We start from the raw sequence: 13,556 nt of genomic DNA on the forward strand, positions 1-13,556 counted from the left end.
ATGTCATTTCATGGCATTTTAAAGCTGACCATATTGTATGAGTTTTGTTCATTGTCGAAGGCCAATCGGTGACCTATAGATGTTTACTTTTTTGTCGTATGGTCTCTGGTTGAGATTTGTCTCATTGGCAATCGTACCACATCTTCTTATTTTATATGAACCAACAACAACCATTGAACTATAAGCTTCTAATTAGGGACAAAAAGAATGTGTCAGGATTTGAAAATCAAGTTTATGTATTCAAATCGAAAGAAATAAACTCAACTGAAACAATTAAATATGAGCTACAAATATATGAGCATTCAACTGTAAACATAACATTACGCTACTGCATCAAAATTATTTTTCGCAGATAAAACCTACAGAGTACGAATCACAATTATTGTCATATAAGCGTTGCTGACCATTGAGTGACAAGCAGTCTTGTGGGTACCTAGACGATCCGTTAGGTTGTACAGCATCAAACGCAAAGTATGTCATCTTGGTCATCTTTCCATGTTTGATCCATCTCCAATCTCCCCCAGAAATATGTCTGTTGATGTTTCTTCCACCAATGAAGAAACTGGAACCTTTTTGAAAATATAAAGAATATTTAAATTGCAGGTCTTTTTAGTACATGAAACAAATGTATATAACGGTTCACACCTACATTGCTAAATAGTTGTGATTGCGGAATGGATATGCTGATGAAATGATCGCATGCTAAGTGAGACCCTTGCTAAAAGATATGAAATGATCAATAAAAATTATAGTCATTTCGTATTCAAATAATTTCGAACCTTTTCCAAAACAAGTTCGTACCCTGACCATATCGTACCTTGAAGGTAAATCTAGAAACGCGCTATTGAAGCATAAACTTTGAAATGTGTTGTTCTAATTTTTTTTTACCATTTCGTACCTTAAGGAATATATATATATATATGTATTTCATTGCTTAGCTGATGGAATATAATAATGAATGCCATTTCGTAGCTCATGAAAAATTTACATGTTAGCCATTAGGTAACGTATTTTTTTTTTTTTTTTTTTTTTTTTTTATATATATATATATATTTACCATTTCTTACCTCAAGAAAGATTTATATGAGTGCAATTTCGTACCACAACGAGGGTTTCGTGTATATGTTTGCAATTTTGTACAATATGTCTCAAACTGAAATACCCATAGCAGGTTCTTTGATTAGTCAGATGAGGTGAAACTTAATTAAGAACAATAAAAACATTTGTTTATATTTTGATGAATGTAACAAAATGCTTTCAACTCAGACTTCTACTTTTATTTATCCAGACATCTACTTTTTTGTTTTATATTTGAATTTATTTTCATGAACAAAACGTGGGCGAATGATTTGTGTCAAATTCATTACTTGTTGTTAGAAAAAAATTGAAGAGAATTCACTTATATACGAAAGAAAAAGATACTTCCCCAGAAAATACTATCGAAACGTCCTGTTTGATGGGGTTTAATGACACTGAAGCAATCTTAGCTTTATTGTTTGCTGTTGTCTGCAGTTTTTGATGTTCTCTTTTCAAATGTTTTAAATATCGGTATTGACCGGGTAGAATTTCAGATGCGTGCACGTGGTGTTGGCTATTTTCCATTTATGACCAAGTTATATATTTCACGGATGGAACCTTAAGGAGGTTCGCTACTTAGTTTCAAATTAACGGGCTTTTCATTACACTAGTAAATATTAATAGGGGATTAATAGAGGAACAAAAAAAAGCAATACAAAAATATAGGTCAATGTGCTCGTTTTTGAGATATTAACCACTGAAATTTTGGCAGGTATAACAAAGATTTCATGAGACTTTTACAGATGGCTTAAAGTTATATAAAAGATTTATAAAGGGAAAAATGGGGGTCAATGGGCCAAATTTTTAAGGCATTTAAATAAATGAAACCAGAGGATTCTAAAAATCTGACAAAAAATCCAAAACATGACAAGCGATCATCCTTAATATAATATATTTGCATCAAGCAAGAGCAGATTTGTCATATGCTCCGTTTTCTTAAAAAATCTCACTAGTTTTCCTTATTACAGATTTTGAGACTTTAAATACAATTTTTATGATAGGGAAACTACTTTCGGCGATTTGTTAAAGTATGATTTATATATAGAACCTAATTCCTATCGTATACATTTAACCAAGTACCAACTACTTATTAAACACGAATTTGTTTTAAATATTCTTTTTCATTGAAGCAACATTTTGGTTTAACTAGATAACAAATATGTATTATATACCTGTATTCATGTAATGTAATTCATATTTCATCAAAAGAATTTCATCTAAAGTCTCAAACACTGCCAAATGTGCACCTTGTTTTAAACATTTCACCTGAAATGAAAACAAATATTGATAATAAATACACATTGCAATAATAATAGTTACTCTGAATAATAATAAAATTATTTTTTCGTTTCTAACTTTGTATGTAAAAAAACCTAAGTGAAGAAATATTATCAAATTAAAATAAATGTATCCTTATTCTAATATATTTAAAGCAGTTAAGTAAAAATGTCAAACTGATTAAAGGAAACAATAGCGCAAAGAAATTGTATTCAATAATGTTACATACAAAGGCAATATCCCAGGTCACTTTTTCTTTATTTATAAGGTAGCAACTATCTCCAATTTTCACATAAGGATACATGCATGTATCTGCTTGTAATGGAAAAAGAGAGAAAACAATAATTTTAAAAGTAGTTTATCTATATAAATAAATATATATATATATATATATATATATATATATATATATGTGAAATTCAGCGAACACAAAAGTCTATTTTCACAAAATGTGAGAACTATAAAAGATGAGCTATTTTTTTTTTACACAACACGAAATTGTCTCATAGTTCTCTTTCTGTCCCAACTAATATACAATTTATTATGAAGAGAACACAATTATAGAAAAATACGATAAGACCATAACAATACTTATTAGGTATTTTAAAGATAAAGTTTACAAAACGTTAAACCGATTGACAAACCAGACTAAGTAAAATATACCTGCATGACTGTAGACTAAATGTATCCCCAAAAAGACAAGCACATAAAATGAAAAAGCAAAACATACTGAACACTGAACAGGATGACCGATCAGAAATTGAACGGAACTGTTATATACATGTACATGTACGTTAATAATAATGTATTATGTTAAATATCAAATTTCCTTAATTATATGGAACAGCTGTGTTAAATCGATCTCACGTATGGTGATTCTTGGAATCATTCTTATTTTGTAAGCCGCTATCAATGAACCGATATACAAAATTTTTATTGCTGCAGAAGCATTTATACTAATTACATCATATTCTTTTTTAAATATCAATTAGCCTTCAGGTAATGTTTTAGCTTTTGTTCTTAATATATATATACTCAATCAATATGTTAACTTTCTCAATTAATATTTTGCTGTTATTGTTTTCCTGCTATACCTTCCTTTTTTTTATCTAGCTAATAAAGTTGAAGTGCCATATCAATTCTGCTTTAGAAAAGTATGATATTCGAATCTTATCCCTGTACATAGAAGTGGCTGCAATTTTACTGTGTACCATGCAAAAAACAATTCAATGATTATGTTAACGCGTCTCTTTTCATTGCATTTTGTCATTAAATACTGGGTCAATCTTTCACTGAGTATAGTTGTTGGAAATTTGTTAGGTTAATTAAAACAATGAATTTAGAACAGGAAACAAAATGGATTAAGTAAATACTTGAATTTGTAATACAATACACTATTTGTCACAATATTTGTCGATATAGGTTATTGTGAAATGTGCTTAGTTCTGTGTTAACATCTTTATGATATCATTCCGTCACATTTAAGTGAATAAAAATAACTGATTGATTATAAATATCATACAGTTTTATATTAAGACAACTTATATGTACTAATCAGTTGTATTCCTCTTATAGTTGATGTGTTTCCCTCGGTTTTAGTTTGTAACCCGAATTTATATGACTTTTAAACAGTGGTATACCACTATTGCCTTTATATTTTAGGTCATGGATATGTGGTCTGCTTTTCTAAAGTTTGTCAGTTCTTTATTTTTTAATGTTGATTATTCTCTTTTCTTTGTTTCCACCCAACTATTTTTTTCTTCTGTTGATTTGTCTTTTCTCTGTACTTCTTATTTTCCAATGTTGATACCGTAACTTTTTATTAAGTAAAAGACACTTTTGCACCAATCGCCGGTTAAGACTTATAATACATAATCTTTATTTTGCATTAGTGTTTTACATGATTATTCATCCTACTTGTTATTGTTTCGTGTTGTATGATTCAATTTATTTTGTATTGTTTGATTACTGTTGTTGCCTTCACATTTTAAAAACTTTATGGATAAAATGTTGACTGTTGCTGTTCGTTGTTTTACCCGTATTTATATTACCCCTAAAATATTCAAGACAAAGATAAGATAGGATCTGAAAGGGACATTCAAGCTTTTAATATCTGCGATTATTTCGGGAACGTCACGCACAAACCCTCGGGACATTTACTTGTTACGCAACGTCGCTACGGCGATACCAATTGTATATTTTGTAGCCATTATTAAATTACTATCCGAACAATCAAGTCTTACTCCGATCTTTCAATGGCGACGAGGATAAAAAACATAGAAGGAAGCAGTGTTTAGCAGCGTAAATAAAGAGAAAATAAACCGGAACACAGAATTTAAAGAAGATAATGCTAAAACAAGGAATTAAAAGAAGATACTGATAACATAGAGATTATGGACCGAGGAGAGCCTCAGCAGATAACGGTAATAACAGAAACCAGAAATTTACGATCACAACCGTTTATACAGTCGGACAATCAGACATCTACAGGAAAACATTGGGAAGAATGGATGGAAAGTGTAGAGAGGGAATTTAGATAGTTTAGGATAACTGAACCTGCAGATAAAAAGGATGCACTAATCATTTATGAAGGAAAAGATATATCAAGATTGGAAAGAAGCCTTAGAGATGAAGAGGGAGAAGATGAGTATGAAGTATTAAAGAACAAATTAAATAAATATTCATTTTAATTTACATTTATAAAGTCATTTTCTAATTCAAAGTTAAGGAGGAATGTAATATCTGCGATTATTCCGGGAACGTCACGCACACACCCTCGGTACATTTACTTGTTACGTAACGTCGCTACGGCGATACCAATTGTATATTTTGTAGCCATTATTAAATTACTATCCGAACAATCAAGTCTTTCTCCGATCTCTCAAAGCTCACAGGTCGAATACAAATTAAATGGCTTAAGGATGTTCGCTGCTCAGTTTCAAAATAAATAACTTTTCATAAAACTAGTACGTATTGATAGGGAATAAATCGAGGAATCCAAAAAGCCAAAAAAAATATAAGGGTCAATGCGCTTGTTTTCGAGATATTAGCCATTATAATTTTGGCGGGAAAAATGTTCTCTCTTGATTTTTCATAGCTTTATCATTGACCAGTTAAAGTTCTCAAATACTATTAAAAAATAAATAAAATTTTATAAGACTTTTACAAATGACTTATAATTATACACGTAAAAGATTTATAAAAAAAAAATGTGGGTTCATTGGCAAAATTTTTTAAGGCATTCAAATGGTTAAAACCAGAGGATTCCGAAAATCTGACAAAAATTCCAAAACATGACAAGCAGACATCCTTAAATGAAAACGACAAAGACACAACAGTATACAAAACCCATTATAGAAAACCTAAGACTGGGCAATACGAATCCCACCAAAACATGGGTGTGATCTCATATGCTCTGGATGAGTAAGCATATCCTGTTCCACATGATGCACCCGTCGTGTTTTTCTTTATAGCACATAGACGTTGATAAGTCTAGTTCGGTAGGTCACATTCGTGGAAAAGGGGAAGGGATTGTAGTTACGACAATTGGAACATATCAGTTCTCATCTGTGAAACGGATATTCCATAACCAACACGTGATCGCGTCAGTAAATATTTTCAAAGGGACGATTTCAACTTCATCACTTAGAACTCCATGTTTAAAAGATTCCTAGTGAGCAGCAACCCTGTTTTCAGGAAGTCATGACTAGAAGTATAAGCCCTGGAATATCGTATAAACTGTGAGATGTATATTCTGGACATTTGCTACATAGAAATAGGAAGTTTACAACTGTGAAGATGAAATCATTGTTTTCGTCGTAAAGTTTTATTTTCAACTGTCCATCGTTTTCAAATTCTATATGTAAGTCAAAATATGAGGATAACTTAACTGTCGCTGTTGTATCTTTCTCTCACTTCGATTTGATAGATGCGTTCAACATTCTAAACCTAATTCAAAGTGTTTAATTAAAGAAAAGATGTCCAATAGGTTAAACGGCGATATTATACAATACACCACATTTAACATGATTAAAATGATTAAAATTATTGGATTATTCTAAGCTAATTAGTAAAAAAAAACTGCAATTCATTCACGAAAGCACATTTGATCTATTTGATACATCTTACCATACATGCATACGGAAAATCACAACACATTGTTCACACTTCCGCAACCTTTATTGAAACACAATTTTGTGATGACTAAATTTAAATATTTTATCAAATAAATCATGTAAATTAAATAATTTCAACTGTCTTTTTATGAAAAGTAAATCATAAATAATGAGTTCGGTATGCTATGTTACAGTAGATGAACCTAACAGTAATTATGGATATGTAAAGTAGACGCATGCTCGTCTACACCAGACTAATCTGTGACGCTTACATAAGTTAAAAAAACCAGATGATGTAGGAGACTGAGAAGCATTGAATATCCAAATTTCCTGAAGATTTTGCAAAACGCAGCTTTGGTTATTTAATCACGAGTGATTAATATTGGACGTTAAAAACTGATTTTAGAAAAAAAAAATGATTATGTTAAACTTTCTGTTAAGTTACTAACTTAAAAGAATGGCGTTCTTTAAAGTTACACATTGGATCAGTACTGGTTTCTTTTGTGGTCTGAGAAAACTCATATATTGCCAGTGTCATCTCTACTAGTGTCATTTATCGTTTCGAGATTAATGCCGAGGATAAATAGCAATAAGATGTATCCTAAATGAGACAAAATAACAGCATTCGTAAAAATTATTTAAAACAGGTTGAACAATGTTTTGATTATTTTTAACACATATATTCCAATAAATATTAAGGTACTTATTTTGATGTACATATTGCCAATTTATGACTCTTCATTGTGGTATAAATTTAACCATATGAAAATGCACAACATTTTAAAGACGTTAATAAAACGAAATATACCAACGGTAAGCCAAAACCGAAAAGGAAACACGGAGACCTGGCTTCTGCCTTGGTGAACTTTCGGAGACTAACATTCCACACATAGAGGTGAAGACAATAACAATCGAAACCAAGGAGTAAACAAAGAAAACCAAAAGACATTTACATCAACAGTTATAAATAATAAATAAGAAGCAGTGTTATTTCTGACTATAAGCTCATCAGTAAAACTCTTCTGCATTAGATGCACATTCTGACAAACATTGTTCTTTCAGTGATACTCGAGACCAAAATACAAAAAAAAAAAAAAAAAATACAACCGTTTACGAGCCAAAATGCAAAAGGAACTAAAGATAAAGTCAAACCATACAACGCATCTCGTAAGGGAAATGTCTTTTTTGAATTTGCAAGATTTTCAAAATATTGTATGCGTTTTGCATGTTTTGTAATGCCAATACCAAAGAACAAACCACATCCAGAAAAAAAAAACAATCAGAAATATGCACGAGAAAGACTTTTTTTCTAATTTAAATAATCATTCTCAAAATTACCAGTTTTACACCAAATTTCAATAACACAAAACGTATAGTGATTCAAGGACATCAATAGTGGGTACTGAACATGTGATATAGTCGGGGACTAGCAGTCTAACAAAAAGGAGATCGAACGAGTGGTCAATACGAGGGCTAGATTGACTTAAGATAATTTTGATTATTTCTTAAATATCCCTTCTGTTTATATAGCTCGTTACATTTCTACAAATTTAACAAGGGTCTGCTCGTATGTTTCTATAAATTTAAAAGCGATCATCTCTTAAAATGTTTTAAAAATTTACAAAGGTCTGCATCTTGCACAAGTAACTGCACCAACTAAGTTATGCAACAGAACTCAAATAACCTTACTGGTGCAATATAAAGGTGTCTTAACAAACAAGAAATTAGAAATTTCAATTGGTTTGTAGTAGAAAGTTGTCTTATGACCCATTATACAACATATGCTAATGTTCATATATTTAAAAAAAAAAAGAAGTAGAAAGGTTTGCCCTGCAGATATCTCGACAAGTGAATAAATAAAAGTTACCTCCTTGATGAAAAATGATCAAACTCTAGCTGAGGGTATAGTTTACAAAATAGAGAATGATGTGCAAAAAAAAAAGAAAAAAAAAAGAAAATGTATAAACCAATAAACAAAGAGTTCCGAATTTCTTAACAAATAGAGAGTAATGTGCAACAAGTATAAAGAATAGAGAAAAAGGCATAAAAACTGCACAATATAGAATTAACGTCATCCCTCCGACACCCCTTCCGAAAAAAAACCCCAAGCTTATATCATCTAGGATGTGTGCTACAAACAGTATTTCATACTAGAATTTTATTTCAGCTACTTAGAGAAGTGAAGTTTACAACAAGAACCAGCAATTGCTCATTTGTTTTTTTTCTTAATTCGGGTAAATGGGCCATATTGCAGTGAATGTTACAATGAAAAAAGATGCAACAGTGTTGGACACCAGAGATTTTGGTTATTCCAGAAAAAAATATCAGTATATAAAGAATACAAACAAATTTTCGAAGGTAGATTAAAAAAAACCCCGCAAATCCATAAAAAAAACTGACAAAATAAACCTTTCGTTTATATCAAAATGGAAAAAATACAAATATGACATATTTCAAGATCGATGATGAGAACAGTAAAAAACATTAGATTTGCAATTCGAAATATTAAACAATTTTAACGAAAAAAGACAAACAGAATTATATTCATTGGTCGGATTGTTGTTTCTTTGACATGTTCCCCATTTCCATTTTTAATTTTATCATCAAATGTATGATATCAAACATGAGTAATTGACTGTAAAAATAACACATTGAGAAACGTTGCAACGTTTTTAATACATTTACTTTTCGCAGATAAAACCTTTGAAAGAGGTGTCGCAATAATCGTCGTAGACGTTATAACGATCAGGTGCATATAGAAGTAAACAGTCTTGTGGGTCACCAAAATATCCGTTTGGTTGTTTTGCAGCGAATGCAAAATAATTCATCTTGGTCATCTTTTCATTCTTAAGCCATCTCCAATCTCCACCAGAAATATGTCTGTTAATGTTACGTCCACCAATGAAGAAACTATAACCTAAAATAAAACATTATCAAATTACAGTTCTTATACGTATATATATGCGGCACATATTTGAAAAATGTTATACTTAAGTTAAAGAATTGAAAAGGAATAAGAGTAAGAAGTAAAGAACGGAAACCCTGACAAAAACTATTAATATGGTCAATTAGTAACGGTGAAAACTTTATTTGGAATATAATACGAATAAACTATGTTAAATCATCTACCAAAACAATGACAAATGTGAATTATTGTCCATTTTGGTAATAACTAAATTTTATCATATACTTTGCATTGATATGATAGCTTTTGAATATGTGTAATGAGCGGAAGTACACAAGCCATAATTTCCCTACGGCGTGATAACCCATATCAGGGGCATATCGTGCACAAAAACCATAATAGTGCCTCTCGTGCAAGTTACTTCCAGTATTTACGGTATCGGATGTTTATTTTTCCATTGTGACGTCAGACATCTTTTATGACGACGTAAAAATTTACGGGAACTTTTGTGGGGATAGTTTAGTACTTGCTAACAAATGCCATTGCCAATTACGAATCATTTTATAGTATAAAAATCATGGAGTTATAATGATCATAAAACTCTTTCAAATTTACAATGTTTCAAAATGCCTTAATAGGAAATCGTAACATAAATAAATAAATAACAAAACCTTTGAATAGACTTATTAGGAAGGGATATAGTTACGATACTGTTGTCAGGTCCTTACAGATTGCATATTTTGGCGTTACTATTGATTAACTTATAGGGTCTTTGCATCGGAACTAAACATATTTATTCAAACACCAGTTTTTGGTATGACACGGGTTATGTTCTTCTCATATATGTTATGATGGTACGATACTAAACCCCTAACGGGAAGGATTGTGCCTGATGTTCATCTGATGAAATCATAATCTTTCAGTCAGTTTAATTGAAGTCTGGAGCTGGCATGTCAGTTAACTGCTAGTAGTCTGTTGCTATTTATGTACTATAGTCATTTTGTTTATTTTCTTTGATTACATCTTCTGACATCAGACTCGGACTTTTCTTGAACTGAATTTTATTGTGCGTATTGTTATGCGTTTACTTTTCTACATTGGCTAGAGGTATAGGGGAAGGGTTGAGATCTCACAAACATGTTTAACCCTGCCACATTTTTGCGCCTGTCCCAAGTCAGGAGCCTCTGGCCTTTGTTAGTCTTGTATTGTTTTAATTTTAGTTTCTTGTGTACAATTTGGAAATTAGTATGGCGTTCATTATCACTGAACTAGTATATATTTGTTTAGGGGCCAGCTGAAGGACTCCTCCGGGTGCGGGAATTTCTCGCTACATTGAAGACCTGTTGGTGACCTTCTGCTGTTGTTTTTTTCTATGGTCGGGTTGTTGTCTCTTTGGCACATTCCCCATTTCCATTCTCAATTTTATGGAGGTAGTGATGTTATTGTTGGGCAATTATAGTGTATTTGGATTCATGATTTAACTTTTATATAAAGTTTTTGACTGTTTTAGTTATTCTATGTGTTAATTTGCCATACATAAAACAATTGTCGGAAGTATATGATAAAGCGATTAATACATGGCCTTTTCCATAATCGGCCGGGTATCATCCATCGACCCATATCAGCAACTCGACTACGTCTCGGGCTGATATGGGGGTCTCGGGATGATAACCGGGCCGATTTGGAAACGGCCATGTTTTAATCTCTATATATAATGTATTTGTTTTTACCAGTATTCATCTTTTTCAATGCACGTTTCATCAATAGCATTTCACCTAAAGTTTGAAATACTGCCAGATTTGCACCATGTCTTAAACATATATCCTTCAAATAAAAATAAAATCTTTGTATTAACTATACATACGTGTAGCATGTGCAAAATAATTACTCTGAATAATTATACGATCTTAACATTTAATTAAAGTGTACTAATTTTAGCCTTCTTTTTTTGGTTAATTAGATTTAAAATGATGTTTAGTGGAATTGGAAAAGTCAAAATATCAAAAGTATAGTAGAATGAAAACTTGTGCAAAGAAAGAGTGTTTTAAAATGTAATTCAAGTAACCCCCCCCCCCCCCAAACACACCCTCCTTAACAAAATACTCCATCCCCTCAAACACACATATAGTCTTAATATGTATATAACATACAAATGCTGTATCCCATGTCACTTTTTCTTTATTTATGAGGTAGCAACTCTTTCCAATTTTCCGGGAAGGATACCTGCATGCATCTGTTTGCAAACAAAAACAGTTACCACGCATTTAATAAACTCATCATATTATATAAACAAGATTAGTTTCGTACGCAAGGCATAATTTTGTCTTCAAAAGACGACCGAATAAAAATTTAAACGATCAAATTAAAATTGAATTTGAAGTAAATTAAACGTTTTCTACATATGAATCAAAAGACTACCATTGAATAACAGCTAAAATTTATTCAGAAAGTAGACAAAAAAGGAATCTTTTACGCAATCGCTACGAAATTTACTCCTTTGGTCTTAGAAGGATTATCATAATAACACTTTTATCGCATCAACTGAAATTCGTGTAAATCAACGAAAACTATATGATATTCAGTATTCGCAATAGAGAGGAGTATATAAAGATGTGTTTATAACTGAAAACAACGTTTATGTTTCTTAAAGTTCTCGTCATGTTAACAGAAAAACACATTTATCATAAAATTACAAAGTTTAGGAAAACAAACCAGAAGACCAAATCGTTAATTACTTTTTCGGTTAAATATTATTTTACAAACGTTAATCAGGGTAACGTGCCCGAATGTAAAGTAAACATACCTGCATGATTGTAGACTACTTGTAACACGCCAAAGACAAACACACAAAACGTAATAGCAAACATACTGAATAGGATGAAAGACTAGAAATCAAACCAAAGCTCGCAGATACATGTACATGTATATTTACGTGAATGTATCAATTCTGATATCAAATTTCATTTGTTGTGGTTACAGATGTATAACATCGATCTAGTGATGAAGGATTCTTAGAATCATCTTTGTTATTCATAGCTGCTTCACAAAAAGTCGTTTGACAAACGTGTTATTGATATGGTACCAATAATACATATTCTATTTTTTTTTATCAAATCAAACAGTTTTAAAATTTGTCTTTACTTACAGTTGTACTTTATCATGTTAACGCTGACACACTATGTTACGTTTCACATCTTAAATAGTCGTGCAATTTCATCGATATAATAAAAAAATATATTTTGCTATAAAATGAGATCTTGCTTCGCGTAATTACATTTTTTTAACAAGATAGTAAGGCTTTGACGCCAAACAAAATAGATTTCAGAAAAAGTACGTTTTCCAATAAACTCTACAACATAGTTTGCTATAAAGTAACCATTTGATTTAACAAAAGTTATTGATTATTCAAAAGGCTCTATTTTTAGTAAATTTGTTAGGTACTACCGGGTAACCTTTCAATATTCTATAGATATGGGGACTTTGAAAGGAAACGAAACTCCAGAAAAGAAGGAACGTGGTCTTTATTTAGAAGTATATCTTGATCTTTTTATATTTTGTGGTGTATTTGTCTGTTCTTTTTTTGTCAAAGTTTGTCAATTCTTTACATTCTAGCACCGTAATATTCTCTTCTTCGTAAAATATAAGCATCCCTCTATTATCTAATTTTCATTTGTTTGTGTTTTCTCTCTTCTATCAATTGGTTTTACTTTTTATCATCTATATTGTGACTATAGTTTCAGGATTATAATTTAGTATGCCAGACGCGCGTTTCGTCTGCACAAGACTCATCATTGACGCTCATATCAAAATATTTATAAAGCCAAACAAGCACAAAGTTGAAGAGCATTGAGGATCCAAAATTCCTAAAAATTGTGCCAAATACGGCTGAGATAATCTATAACTGGGATAATAAAATCCTTAGTTTTCGAAAAGTTAAAAGTTTTATAAACAGGAAATTTATAAAAAAATGACCACATTATTGCCTATAACTTGCTATTTCTAGAAACTGATCCAGACCCTTCTGCAGTATCGCCGGTTATGACTTATCAACTTAATGTCATGGGAGTAGTACAACGATTGGCCGTTGTATCTAACATTTATATTCATCTAAGCTTTTTCTTTGCTTCGAGTTTCGCTGTTTCTGAACGTTTAGGTTACTGTTTTTTTTAACTTTACAATCG

General features: G+C 31.2%; 1 protein-coding gene and 1 long non-coding RNA gene across 2 annotated transcripts; both read right to left on the minus strand.

The window, feature by feature from the left end:
• Positions 1-275: 275 nt before the first annotated feature.
• LOC139504517 (C-type lectin domain family 4 member G-like) lies at positions 276-3,120 on the minus strand. Its single transcript, XM_071294620.1, has 4 exons — positions 3,019-3,120; positions 2,585-2,667; positions 2,250-2,343; positions 276-569 (listed from the first exon to the last, which is right to left on the minus strand). Exons 2-4 carry the CDS (start codon positions 2,657-2,659, stop codon positions 340-342), a joined length of 399 nt encoding a protein of 132 aa, XP_071150721.1. The 5' UTR covers positions 2,660-2,667; positions 3,019-3,120; the 3' UTR covers positions 276-339.
• A 6,006-nt stretch (positions 3,121-9,126) lies between these two features.
• On the minus strand, positions 9,127-11,614 carry LOC139503589 (uncharacterized). The gene is made up of 3 exons (XR_011659134.1): positions 11,526-11,614; positions 11,106-11,199; positions 9,127-9,387 (listed from the first exon to the last, which is right to left on the minus strand). It is a non-coding gene; the product is annotated as an uncharacterized lncRNA (long non-coding RNA).
• Between the last annotated feature and the right edge of the window lie 1,942 nt (positions 11,615-13,556).

This window comes from Mytilus edulis, chromosome 14, assembly GCF_963676685.1.
Source record: "Mytilus edulis chromosome 14, xbMytEdul2.2, whole genome shotgun sequence".
Classification (NCBI taxonomy): Eukaryota; Metazoa; Mollusca; class Bivalvia; order Mytilida; family Mytilidae; genus Mytilus; species Mytilus edulis.

Bases quoted from the DNA above. Each gene is read 5' to 3' on its own strand.
- LOC139504517 (XM_071294620.1), bottom strand. From the start codon at position 2,659: ATGTATCCTTATGTGAAAATTGGAGATAGTTGCTACCTTATAAATAAA. The intron at 2,344-2,584 runs GTATGTAACATT...TTTTCATTTCAG, and splicing joins TGACCTGGGATATTGCCTTT to GTGAAATGTTTAAAACAAGG. The intron at 570-2,249 runs GTATATAATACA...ATTTTCAAAAAG, and splicing joins ATTACATTACATGAATACAG to GTTCCAGTTTCTTCATTGGT.